Source organism: Akebia trifoliata, chromosome 3, assembly GCF_017979445.1.
Source record: "Akebia trifoliata isolate Shusen 1 chromosome 3, ASM1797944v1, whole genome shotgun sequence".
Taxonomy (NCBI): Eukaryota; Viridiplantae; Streptophyta; class Magnoliopsida; order Ranunculales; family Lardizabalaceae; genus Akebia; species Akebia trifoliata.
Window position 1 is genome coordinate 559,405 of NC_141377.1, and position 14,705 is coordinate 574,109.

Sequence of the window (14,705 nt, forward strand, 5' to 3'; positions counted from 1 at the left end):
TTATCTCCTATATAAATGCAAATCTCTTAGTAACAGACTTCCATTGCTTTCTCAGGTGAGTTCATTTTCATATTCTTCTACTAAAGAAACAAAGTGGGGGCGAGGAGGGGGAGGGGTAAGGGAATTAACATTATCATCGCTGCATCCATTCTCATTTGTTTCCCTTTGCTTACTTTTATCTTATTTTCCAGAACAATATCATGATAGTAGGATTGAGTGTGGTTCTTTTATTGTTCTCTGGGAGCGAGAGTTTGATTTGTGCATATTTTTAATCTTAAGGCATTGAAATCTACTATTATTATGTTGATCCTACTTGGTGTTATCGAGTGGGCTACTGATCTTAAGGCACTGAAAGTGGGGGTAGGGGGGAGGTAAGGGAATCAACATTATCATTGCTGCCTCCTTTCTCATTTGTTTCCCTTTGCTAACTTTTATCTTATTTTCCAAAACAATAGCGTGATAGTAGGATTGAGTGTGGTTCTTTTCTTGTTCTCTGGGAACGAGAGTTGGATTTGCACATATTTTTAATCTTAAGGCACTGAAATCTATTGCTGTTATGTTGATGCTACTTGGTCTTATTGAGCAGGTTACTCAGTTTGCCATTGGTTGTGAAGAAGTTTTAGGATGGTGGCCTCTTAAAGATGTGAAGAATGTGTTTGGGTTTTGTAGTGATGATTATAGTTGAATAATGAAGTTATTACTGCAAAAACAGCGGCATGATGTTGCTTCTCTTACAACATATGTCCTACATCGCTTGCGTTCTTATGAAGTGTTGCATCCATATATGAGGTATGCTATTAGACTCTTTTGTAAGAGTCATAGCTTCTTTGTTGGGATATGATTTTACTTTGTTGGCAGTCTCTTGTACTATCTTTACAAGTGTTGGTATCATGCTTGCGAATGTTAAGTTGCAGCTCAAAAGCTCTTGGTCAGTTGAAAACCCTCTATAATCTCTCTCAATTACTATTTCTATTGTGAATTTGATGAATATAGTAGCTCTTCTATTTGATCAATCTCATATTGAAAATTGCTCTTCTTATTTCATGTTTGGTGACATGGATTGATGATGAAATTGTTAAACTCAACTGAGTCTATTCAAGATCCTTCACCAGTGGCTCTATGTCAGCAGATCATTGATTTTGAGTGAAACAGATGGAATGTTTATCTTAAAAGCAACAATTAACTTGATTGCATCATCTGATTGTTGTTTTTTGAATTTTGATATTGATCCCCATTTACTATCCCTTCTCCAAATGTACATTATATGAACTGTTTCTCATCTTCTAAGCTGCACTGCTGGTCTACGGAAACCACATAACATTTTTTTTGTTTTTTATATAGAAATTGGCATCATTCACGGATAACTTGTTTTATTTTGAGAGATGTATCCCTTGGGAAATGCTTTGAGAGATGTATCCCTTGATAGATGAGGTTGGAGAGGGATAGACGGAACTAGAAGGGATAGAGATAGTAAAGGAAACAAGAGAACACCAAGACAACTCTTTAAGGGATGAGGGAACTCAAATCAAGGATAAAATTGATGAGGACCAAGACAAGCAAGGAATCTTTTCTTCCAAAGGAACTAGAGCTGAAGAGAAAATAGGCAAACGGAAAATAGGGATAAAATCAATGATAGTTTTGTATTAAAAAGCCAAAATTTGAGAAAGTATCCAAACTGCAACTCTTAGAATAAGTTCATATCATTTTCCATTATTATTCGATCGCGTAGAATTAGTTTCCATGCCAAGTCTTCCATTATGTTTCCCACTTGTTCCTTCAATATGTCATGCTCTTTCGGACTCATCCTATAATAGGACATATTTGGGAGACTTGCCGAGGGCACCCAATCGATGTAGTGTTGTATATTTCTCATGGAAAGCAATGTCTGACAATTCTGAAGGAAAGAACACAAGAAAATTCCTTAAGGAAAGGTTACACTTGATGAGGAACTTGAGTAGGAGGGTCCCAGTTGGAAGGTTGCACTACCACCGTGAACACTTGGCTTGTTTCCTGTAAGTCCTCATGAATGTTGGTAGAAATAAGATGTTATCTTCTCCTTGGCTGGTTGGGTTGTGATGGCCCCAAACGACACTCATCTAGATAGGTCGGGTCACTTTTAGATTCTTGATTTTAATTATCAAGAATTTTCTTGAAACACATGTCGAGACCCGTGATCGAGACAAGTGAACAAGCGAACAAAGAACTTGTAATTTAACTGTTTCATGTTACTTCATTGGTTATACAACTATTAATCTCAAAATGAATGATTATACAATCATAACTACGTCTTTCAATAATTCCTCGAGATACACGCTAGGATTAGATAAGAATTAAAGATTAACTAGGGAATTAACCAAGCGAACAAACATCACCAATGATTACCCGTCAAAAATAAAGAAAAAAAAATTACTTAGGATGGATTATAAGATCACCTAGATCGAAGTTGAAACGAATCTTAAGGAATTACCTCGGGATACGGGCAACAACAAGAAAAATAGATTTGATCGGGTATGACCAATAGAAAGATATAAATTAATCAAGCAAGATAGACAATTAGATCGAGTAAATCGGATCTTGAGACATTGCCTTAAGATTAACATAAGTATTTGTAAGATGACCCTTGATCGGAGTATCATCGATGAGATCAAACTACACCATTGTGTAGATCTCGTCGAATAGATGAAAATCGACTATTGGATCACCAAAATTGGATTTAAAACGAGCCTGGAAGAGCGATCCAAAATCTCATCCATCAGGGGTATCTTTGTATGTTACTATATGTAGCATACAATAAAAAAATCTGTCCCTTGTCACCTCAAACTGATGGCTTACATCAGCAACATCATTGTTGCAAATTATTGCATATGGTCTTGCATATAATCCACCTCACCATAGCTACCCCATCAGATTTCCACTCAAAGACACTATGTCTTTAGCTAAGAGACAAGTGTCTAGTTAATCCCTATGTAATACCAGTAGTTAGAACTTAACTTGACCATGGTTGTTTTGAACTTTAACCTACCCCAACCACCCCTTAACTAGGCTGAAATTGTAACTAATCTTAGTTAACTAATTTGACTCTAGTTAGTTTATCTCACCCATGATTAAATCTCAGCCTAATCTATATGATCCTATAGAAGCACTTTTTTACAACTTGACCCCCTCTACTTAGTCCATATGGCTCCATATTGCCACCTCAATTCATAGTTCTCTCCATTATATAAAATTAGGTAAATCTCTATGTCTCTACTCTTTCATGCATTCTCCATTGCCTAAGCATCTCTAGAGACCTCTCATCCCCGTCAATTACCTCCACAAATTTTCATAACTCAAGTCAAGAAGTTCTAAAGGATTCTTGAAGAGAAAAATCAGCAGCCTTCTTATGCCACCTGGCTTGGTATTTAAGAAGAAGCCTTCATTCAACACTTATTAAGGTAAGTGGTTTCCCACTACTATATATTCTTCTATCTTTTTAATTTTTTTACCCAATTCTTATTTCTACACCATTCTTGCTTATTTTAAGTTCTCCCTTTACTTAGAAGCTATAACCTCAACTCTTCTAAAAGAGTCCACCTTCAAACATTCTTGAAAAGAAACATATACAACCTTAGGTAAGATATATTAATAAAGGAAATTTTAGTTAGAATATGAACTATAGACATTCATACTTAATGAAGTACTTTTGTATTTCAGCCCAAAAAGAACTCAAGGTAACAGAACTGGAGCACGGAATCGAGACTGAGGAATGGGGTTTTTGTGATTTGTGCTTGCAGTTTGAGAATGTATGTACCTTTTCACCCTAAGTAGGCCACCCGACATGTTTTCTAAAATACTTGTATTGTTGGTTTTAAAACTAATAGTTTTTCAAAATCTACTTCATTCAACTTATTTGACGACATAAAGAAAAAAGATTTTCAAAATCTACTTCTTAGTTGAGAAGCGAATTGTGGATGAAGTGAGAAAAAATGACACACAGATAATAGTGAGTGAAACTAGAAATGGAAATGTAATGCATAAGTTCTATAGTCCATCATTTATTATTATATATAGCTTTCCAATTTTCAAGGTAGGACTTGCTAGTTATGGCTATGAAATTAGATTGGCGAGCTCATTCAGGTGGAGTCTTAGTTTACTCAAGGTTATCTTTCATTTTAAGTATCTATGTTTTTTAGTACCATGCTAGCATGCATTGATTAAAACAAAGTACTATGCCAGGATGATATCAGGTACAAGGCGTCGTCGTTGTCATCAAGATTTTAAATCTTATTTCAAGGTAATGTTTCAGTTGAGAGAAAAATCGAAAGAGTCTTGATCGAAATATTTTGAGATATGCCAAAGTCAAGTTAAAAAGATATAGGGTTTGAAATTCGGAGTGGTGTATTGTCCTACATTATTTCAGAATGCCCACAATTTTTATTCAATGGGGAATTTTTTCGCAATGGTAAATCTATCAGAATCACTCAACCTCGACATGTTGGTGTTGTTACTGTTGTGAAATGTGTGGCAGTTGATTGTGGTGTTGAGTTGGGCCAGAAGGTTGGCTATTCCATTAGATTTGATGACATGACCTTCCAGCTCAACACAGATCAAATACATGATAGATGGATTGCCTAGTTATGTGAGTTCAGCTAAACAAAATACGTGTAATTGATTATCTTAGTATATCCATGATCGGGAATGAAGAGTTTGTTAGGGCTCTAAAGATGGTTCTATATATTTTTTCCAATGCTTTTTTATGAGTAAGGACTTGATAGAAAAGATGGATCTAGAGGAGAACAATTCAATTGAATACGTATAGGCTGTTAAATGAAATTATTGGAAAATTGTGATATAGATTATTGAGTTAGCTTTAGTTAGTATGGACTAATCTAAATTTTGACTTGCTTACAGGGAAGCTTTATTGTATCCATTTCTCTCTAGGTATTCAGTTTTCATTATTGATGAATCTCGTGAGAGAATATTCCACACTGATGTGCTAATGGGTTTGTTGAAAAATGTACAAAAAGCAAGGTCACAATATCCTAGTCCACAATGTGGTTTTGAAAATACAAAGCCTAACAATGGTGCGGTGATTAGTAAAGAAAATAGTGCCTAGTGGTTCTCTCTTCTGAGCTATGCCAGGGTACAAAATTATGTTCACTAAAGTTGATCATTATGTCTGCAAGTTTGAATGCAAGAGGTTTTCCCGAGTACTTTGGTGGTGCAGGAGCTATTCACGTTCCAGGTCAACAATACCCTGTAGATGTATTCTATACTGATCATGCTGAACCAGATTACCTTGATGCAACCTTGATTAATAATTTTCGGGTAGTTAATTGAAAATATTCTTATGTTCTTGTCCATAGTTTCTATTGCCTTGTATAGTACTACAACATCTATTTGTTGAATCAAGCCCAAGCAAGTTTTGTGGGACTTTTTGTGAGTAATCTCTTGAGTGAATGCCTTAGAGATTTGGTGGAACTCCTAGGGCTCATTGGAGAAGGCTAACTTAAGGTACATTGTAGGGATTAGTTCAAGTGTTGTGTGGGCGCTATGTAACAATGGCAATGTCCTTTAGGGTACATAAACACTTATAGTGTCTTTTTTGTAATGAGTATAACTTTGCCTTGATACCCAGGAGATGGGAAGACTGTTCCATGGGATGAAGACTGAATGGGGTTTCGACAAATTCATCACTCTTAAAATTTTCAATGATCTTTCTAATGCATACCTTGTTGATGATGTATGCATGTTCAGAGCGGAACTGTTTGTCTGCAAGGAAAGAAGCAGAGGCATCGGTGAGTGTCGTTCGATGATAAAGGGAGCAAGTACTTGTAAGCACACTTGGATCGATGAACATTGTTTGGAGTTTGAAGCATTCATGGCTGGGAATCGCAAATGGTATATATACATATATACATACTAGTATTATTAGATGTATGGTTTCTTCTTCCTTTAACTTTTTTGCAAATATCCTTTAGAGCAAATATGCACTTTTGATGTATGTCTGTGATCAGTATTACTTTGCCTAGATACCAAGGAGACGGGAAGACGCTTCCATGGGATGAAGACTAAATGGGGTTTCGACCAATTCATAGCTCTTAAAATTTTCAATGATCCTTCTAATGGATACCTTGTTGATGATATATGCATGTTTGGCACGGAGGTGTTTGTCTGCAAGGAAATAAGCACAACAAAAACTTTTGAAGGAATGTTTGGAGTCTGAAACATTTGTGGCTGGAAATCACAAATGGTATGTATAGACTAAACTGAGTGTTAATTATTACCTGCATTTGCAATTGTTATTTTGTAGGAAGATTCAGCTCTATCCAATTGTTATTTAGCTCTAGTTGATTCTACGACACTTTCTCTTATTCAGAAACTGCATGTGGATTTCACCTTGAGACTTGTAGACCAAAACCATTGTTTGGAGTCTGAAGCATTTCATGGCTGGGAATTTCAAATGGTATATATACTAGTATTATTAGACGTATGGTTTCTTCTTCCTTTAACTTATTTGCAAATATCCTTTAGAGTAAATATACACTTTTGATGTCTATCTGTGATCAGTATTACTTTGCCTAGATACCAAGGAGATGGGAAGATGCTTCCATGGGATGAAGACTGAAAGGGTTTCGACCAAATCATCACTCTTAAAATTTTCAATGATCCTTCTAATAGATACCTTTTTGATGATGTATGCGTGTTTGGCACAGAGGTGTTTGTCTGCAAGGAAAGAAGAACAAGAAAAACTTTTGAAGGAATGTTTGGAGTCTGAAACATTTGTGGCTGGAAATCACAAATGGTATGTGTAGATTAAACTAAGGGTTAATTATTACCTGCATTTACAATTGTTATTTAGCTCTAGTTGATTCTACGACACTTTCTCCTGTTCAGAAACTGCATGCGGATTTCACCTTGAGACTCATAGACCAAAACCAAACGAAGCGAGGACAGTTTAGCAGTGAGTTAATATTAGAGACCATACCTAATCTTGACTTTCCTAGTTTAAAAAATCAACCAAAGTTCTAGATGTAGTTTTGTCCTATATGGCTAAAAAGTTTCGGAATAGGCTAAATTTGTTGTGAGGATGATCTCCTCACCATAAAGATCATCTTCACAAAAATCAGCCCATTCTGAAACTTTTCGCCCATTTAGGACAAACACTTTGTCTACAACTTTGGCTACGCTTTTGGCTCTTAAACCCAACCCCATATATAGGGGAATGCTTATGTTGAAGACCTCATGGGGAGTGATGATATTATTATGGGGAATACTAACGAGCTAAATACTGAAATCACAAATAAGCTAGTTGTGGGGCCCATCGGATTAACTTAAAGAGATGGTTCTCAATCAAGGTCTATGGTTGGAAAGTTTCAACCCCTTGGGCTGATTCTATAATAGCCTTCCTGAAAATGTATCAGGAGGATGATAATTGACAAGAAACACGAGCCTAAATTTTTGCACATCAGATCTGAGAAGTCTCCTCACTCACTCATTTTTTGTTTGGGTCGAATATTGATGATGTGAACTTGTGTTAAATCTTTTAGAACTTTAGTTAATATTGGTTGTTGTCATGGTTCCTATAGGGGGATTGCAAACATAAAATCTATTGCATGTTTAAAAGAATTACCTATATAGGTATATTGAGGGTTCCAATCTTAGTCATATTCTCATGTCGTAGTAAAAAGGACTGTTTATAATTAGTGTGAAAGCCGCCATTGATACGTACCCTTGGAAAAGGCTGCCTAATTATCAACTTTGGTTTGAAAAATGATGATACTTGAAGTTCAAAAGTGTGAAAGCCATCACGTTGCACAAGGACTGAAAGGGCTTGTCCCCCGAAAATCTCAATGCAAAATCATAAAAAGGAGGATGAAAAACAAAGTGAAAAAGAAAGGAAGCCCAAAAAGAAAAAAAGAAAAAAAAAAAAAAGTGATACATTAGTGTGAAAATCGCCAATGGTATGTGCCATTGGAAAAGGCTGAACTCTAGGTTGAAAAATGATGATATCTTGAAGTTCAAAAGTGTGAAAGCATAAGTGCTAAAAAATCATATCCTCCGAAAATCTTAATGCAAAATCATAAAAAATGGGATAAGAAAAAGAAATCACATGAGTAGTGGAGCAGGGATTGAGCAACTTGGGTTTGCTCCCCCAAAGTCATGAGATTGAGTCTCCCCACCCGCAATTTTACTTGATAAAATAAAAAAGAATCACCAGAGTATTGGAGTAATGGTTGAGTGACCAAGGTTTACTACACAGAGTCATGGTATTGAGGGACCCGCGATTTTACTCAATCAAATAAAAAGAAATCACCCGAGTAGTGGAGCAGTGGTTGAGCAACCTGGGTTTTCTCCCCAGGGTGGTGAAATTGAGTCTCCTAACCTGCGATTTCACTCTATAAAATTAAAATGAACCACCTAAGTGGTGGAGCAGTGGTTCAGCGGCATGTTTGCTCCCCAGGGTCGTGAAATTGAGTTTCCCCTACCCATGAATTTACTCGATACGCATGGTGTCCAAAAACAAAGAAAAAAATAAGTGCATCTCCCTTGGTTTGATCTTTCACTAGGTTGTATTTAGTTTCCATATTGATCCAACTGCATATTGGCCTAATATCTAAACCTAGTCTAGAATAGTTCAGTTTACTATTTCACCCAATGATAACCAAAGTTGAATATTCTTCTAACGGATCAGTAGTAAAAATGTATGTATCAATTATTCATTGACTCTAAAACATTCATTGTTGACTTTATTGTTTCTTTTGCATTTGTTTACTATTTATAAGGGTGATGGTATGATCCATACTCATAAGGGGTTTTTAAGTATTGCATATCATTTGTGTGGGTTTCATTAATAAGGGGAGATGTTACGTGAAATTTAGTAGATTGAAAAATGCTCTATTTTGTTTTCGACAACTAGCTTTAATTAGTGGGAAGTATTTTTTATTTTTTGGTAGGTAAACAAAATTGTTCACCTATTTCACACATTTCTAAAATAATTCACAAACATTTTCAAACATAACATAGCTATTTCTATCAAATATTACCCATGAAAAGAAATAAAATTGGAACATAATGATTAATTGGTTTTTAACTTGCACATAATAAAATTGTGTGTATGTGTTTGTAGACAAATCAACATATCCAACCACGATAAATGCAAACTTTTGTATAATCATTTGATGCATAAATTTACATGTTAACAAATAAACTCCATTTGGTTTGCAAATGTTAGTTTTCATAGAAAGTGTTTTACAAGTATTGAAGATTGCATTAACTTAAAATTTTGAAAAACTAGCCTATTTTTGTTAATTTACTCTTTATTTGGGAAAAGATGTTTACATATATTTACATACAAATACAAAATTTAAATGTTAAAGAATTTTAAGTTATTGGCTCACTATAATTGATATTGTGTATTTCCTATGTACTCTTATCTATTGCAATATACCTTTATAATCATCATCATCATTACTTGCATTGCAATCATTATATGAATCATCATCTGCTTCAACATATTTTTGCTTTTTCGTCATGGAATTTCATTTGCATGGCATCCCATACCCAATAGTTGTGCTTCTTCTTCTATCTCATCCTAGTCTTCTAATCCTTGGTCTTGTCTGTCATTGGGCTTAGTTCATCCTCGTTTGGCTTGAACTTTTTCTTGATGAGGATCCAAATACTTCCTTATCTACTTCAGCCCATTGTACTCTTCTAATATAACAGTGTCGCCAGGTTTTTTCTTGCAATGTTGTTGATATCAATTATTTTGTCACACCCTAGATTCTGGAAATTCGTAACCGACACCCATGGTCTACATCATGATCCAAAACCCAGGGGGTGAGTGAAAATTTTGAGATGTACTATTATTGTTCGATGGTAATTTTAGATAACTCAAATTATAACTTCTCGTTAAAAAAAAAAAACGCAAAACAGAAAATTTTCACAACTTGACCTTTGTTCAATCTAAAATCCATAACTTATCAATGTTTACAAACCCATGTTTCTTTTTTAGAATATGTGACTCCAAGTATTTGTGGAAATACTTACTACACATAATAATTGTGTTTTTTCCCTTCTTGGTCAGGCAAGAGCTGCAAGGATATCTCACTGTGGTGTATGTATATCGGGCTTCTACAGAGTTCTTGGAGAAGAGTGAATTGGCAGGAAGTAAAGACAAAACAACTGAAAGAAGCTTTAACTAGTGGTGCTAGGACAATTTCATCAATAACCGTTCCCTGAGGCGTGCTCGAGACATTCACAGGTTGGCTCTTTAGCCTTCTTGCTTAAGTACACATGTATGTTTTGAGAACTAAAGGCAACATGGAATCGAATCGCTTTCCTATATGAATATGCTATTCATTTTCCTATACATAAGTTTTATTCATTTCGAAATGTTTTTGTAGAACATCCTAGTTTTGGCTGAGAGCTGAATGAAACATTCAATGTTTCGGAAGGGTTTCAGTTTGTTTTTGAATATTTCAGAATTCAAAATGTCTCAGAATGTTTCAATTGTTGAGACCGTCTCAATTTTTCTCCTGACCAAAACATTGCCTTGAGATGAAAATTTTAAAACCTTGTGTACATCCACATCTGATCTCTCGATCGGCTACCACGTTTATGTACATGTCGCACACGGAGGACCAATTATCGGGCGACACCTAGAAGATCTCCTTTCCCAAAATTTACTTAGTCTGAAATCGAATCATCTTAACCATCTGATCCGTTGTATTCTTTTAAATATGCATCCTTACACAGGTTTGGATATAATCAATCTTTTGGCATGATCTTACCTCACCTTATAGGCTGTCAGGAGAATTGAAACATCAAATAATGCTCAAGGTTATATTTGATGATCTATAACTAATATGAAATTCTTATAAAGTAGAAGATTTCAACAATGGATCTCATAATGCTGATAAACCATCAGGGGGTGGCCCCATAACCTCAAAGTTGAATATTCTATACTTCTGATCATTTTAAGCATGAACAAACTTCAATATGAAAATAGATAAATGACAATCTTTGTTGATCAATTTAGGATTGACCTATATTTGTTTTATTTAATTTTATATTAGGGTCAATAACAGTCTTAACCATCCATGTTTATTTGGTAAGGTAAATATTTGTTTTTCCTACAATCTCTTTAAATTATATTCATTAGGCAATTTCTAAAAGCAACTCCTATTTCTTAAATTTCTAGGAGCCTGTCACCAACTTTATTTGGTCTTTGCTTTATTTATATATCTCATTTTCTTCATCTCTTGGCAAATATCCCATTCATCCTCTCTTGTACACAATCTTCCAAATAAAACAAAGTTGGATTGAATGGCAACAAAGTCAGAAATCTGCTGAACCGTAAGTTGCAGCCTGGGAAGTCAAATCTTTGGCAGTTTGAACAATGCAGTTGTACCGAATGGCAACAAAGTCAGAGTATATGATAGTCTATACATGATCGGCTGTATTTGCTATGTCTTATTGGACATGCGGAAAAATATTTATTGTTCTACGTGAGGGACATCACAATATCATATGATAGATTTCTTCACGTAACATTCAAATTCTTCTGAGGTGGAGAGAGTTGGAACATTGGACCCTTGATGAAGATGATCCAAAATGCCTTGAATTGGAGAATATATATTTGAATAGGAAGACCTGGAAAAGGAAGCCTCAAGAATAACAAGAGAAATTGAGGGTGAGGAAACTCGAGATCTTCATTTAGAGGAGGAACGGGGCCTTTCATTTTCATGTATATTTTGATTTTGATGAGGAAATTGACCAGATTCTCATCGGTATTTAGGGGTTAGGCGACAGTGTATACGATTGGATTCCTGCGATGCATCTGGTTCTTTCATAGCGGGTCCATTTTTTTATGTATCATCAAGTTCTTCATCTGTGGATGAACCAGGGATTTATATTCATATCTGGTTCTAGTGGTCATGATAGACAATTGGATGGAGAGAGCGGGTTGAATGAGAACCAATTAGGAGAAAGGCATGGAGGGAACAACTTTACGAATGAGTCTACTACATGTAAAGGAGAAGAATAAGTGAGGAGGTGCAAATATCAAAGTTTGACAATGACATAGTGAGGAGGTGCAGATTTCAAAATTCAAGGATATAGTGTCATCAAAGAGTGCGAAGAAATTAAGCTAAATTTCTGATAAAGGGGGATTAGAAAAAAAAAAAGTTCTCATTATTAAATAGATGCATTTCTTGTTTTGGCTGACACGTATTATATTGCAATTAATTAAACTTTCTTTCAACCTTCTTCTAATCAATATTTCCTTTTCCTATGATCAGTATCATCCTCTATCTGTATCATAAAGGTTTTAGAATCAAATATTCAAACAAGATCATAGACTCTATGGAAGGTTTGAACCCTGTCCAACTACTTTGGGATCTGCAATGTGAGTATTGTTCTTTCCATTTAAAACCATCTTGAGCAATAAAAATGTAAGTTATCTATAGGATTTTGTCTTTTTTTCTTCTGTGAATTTCACTTCGGTTCCTTAATCAGTAGTATATTGGGGTGACTCATCATTATCACCTAATGACCACCCTCGTCATCATTAGATCATTTTATGTTCATCATGATGACGATATGTTACAACCTCAACTTTGACTCTTTGAGGTCATGTCATGATGATGGTCATCATCATAATGAGATGATAATGATGTTTTGATGATCACATTGATGACCATGTTCATGATAATGACCATGATGAGGTTGTTTATAATGATCATGACGATGACAATCATTATTAGAATCATTGTATGTTCATCATGTTTCAGAATTACCACAATTTTTATTCACTGGGGGATTCTGCCGCAATGGGAAAGCTATCGGAATCACTCAACTTCGACGTGTTGTTGTTGCTGCTGTTGCGAAATGTGTGGCAGAGGAATGTGGTGTTGAGTTGGGCCAGAAGGTTGGCTATTCCATTAGATTTGATGACATGACTTCCAGCTCTACAAGGATCAAATACATGACAGATGGATTTTTATGAGGTAAACAAAATATATGTAAATTACCAAGTGTTGTAAGGGGATTATCTCCAAGTGCCACTGCATACACACCTCCATCATCTAATGTTTCCTCTAAATGTCAAGTACACATTTGGATTCTTTAGGTGAGAATCATAAGATTTGTGCGGGATCTGGGAAAGCATATGGGGGTAACTCAACATGTCAAATGCATTAGGTGAGAATCATCATTGAATCCTTATGAGAAGGAATTGGGTTTTGTTTCTTCTCTATCACAAAAGATTATATGTTTCTTCTATATGTACTCTGATATAGACTCAAACGGTAAAAACTAAATGTCATCAACTCCGGATTTCCTCGAAAAAATTTCATGTATAAGATTATGTAAGAAACATACGATCAAGTCTCAAATCCTCCCCTAGATGCATTTCTAGGGGATGCCCATGAATCCAAGGAATTGGGTTTTGATTCTTTAATACCGTCCACTTACATATTTAGGAGAACAAAAAAAAAGTAATCTCATTATTAAATAGATGCATTTCTCGTTTTGGCTGACACATACTATATTGCAATTAATTAAACTTCTTTCAACTTTCTTCTAATCAATATTTCATTTCCCTGTGATCAATAATCATACTCTATCCTTTTATAGTATATATGTTCTGATATTTGAAGCTTCCAATGGACTTTAGACTTTTCTTACCATTGGTATTGGACAATTATTACCATTGATTGATGTAAAATCACAGTTGGAAGAATGGAAGATTCAGAAGGGTTCATAAAGGATTTAGAATCACATATTCAACCAAGATCAGAGACTGTATCTTTTCTATGGGGAAGGCTAGAACCCTGTCCAACTACTCTGGGATCTGCAATGTGAGTACTGTTCTTTCCATTCAATGTAAGTTATCTATGGGATTTTGGTTTTTTTCTATGAATTTCACTTTGTTTCCTTAATCAGTAATATATTGGGTGACTCTTCATTATCACCTGATGACCACAATCATCATTATCAGATCATTATATGTTCATCATGATGACAATTGTTACAACCTCAACTTTGAGGTCATGGGTTCAAGTCATGATGATGATCATGAGATCATCATCATCATAATGAGCATGATAATGATGTTATGATGACCATGTTCATCATAATGCCCATGATGAGGTTGTTTATAGTGATCATGATGATGATAATGTCCATGTAATGATGATGATCATCATCATCATTATTAGAATAATTGTATGTTCATCATGATGATAATAACCATCATTGTATCGGTTTGCTAATTGATGTTATATGTCTTAAACCTCGGTTAATAACCGATGTCAAATGCTTTATGTTGTAGTGATGGGGGATTTTACATCATTTTCAACTATTAGATGGGTGCGGATCCTTTATAGCACTTTGTTCCAATAGCTTCCTGTAGCAGTTTTAGTGGTTGAGAGAGAATGCCACATCGACAAACAAACTAAATCTAATCATTTAAATTTGAAATTTCAGTGGCCGTTGACTTTGAATACCCTCTTCTTGCCTAGAAGTTATTATTTTTTTTTCTCTAAATCTCATCTAAGGCACGAAGCTAGATGGTTGTGGTGTTAGCTCAACTGTACCAAAAGTGTTATAGGGGGCTACAAGAAAAAAGTGATGAGAAGACTTGCTATAGGATTGGTTGGGGATTCAAACTTTGCTACGAGGAAGGAATCGGCATGCCAACCCAATTTTTTTTTTTTTGGACT

The 14,705-nt window shown here is 35.2% G+C and overlaps 1 protein-coding gene across 50 annotated transcripts in view; it reads left to right on the top strand.

Annotated features, from left to right (window-relative positions):
* Positions 1-14,705, top strand: part of LOC147405320 (MATH domain and coiled-coil domain-containing protein At3g58200-like) — a 51,919-nt gene that overhangs the window by 18,245 nt on the left and 18,969 nt on the right. For 24 of the 50 annotated variants that reach the window (XM_086433002.1, XM_086433025.1, XM_086433016.1 and 21 more), the window contains 6 exons: positions 587-6,232; positions 6,359-6,784; positions 10,067-10,243; positions 12,282-12,989; positions 13,112-13,182; positions 13,715-13,841. In XM_086433002.1, the coding sequence (XP_086289128.1) occupies positions 13,167-13,182; positions 13,715-13,841 (143 nt within the window). In that variant the 5' untranslated portion in view covers positions 587-6,232; positions 6,359-6,784; positions 10,067-10,243; positions 12,282-12,989; positions 13,112-13,166. The other 26 variants (XM_086433022.1, XM_086433014.1, XM_086433018.1 and 23 more) reach the window with 26 other exon arrangements.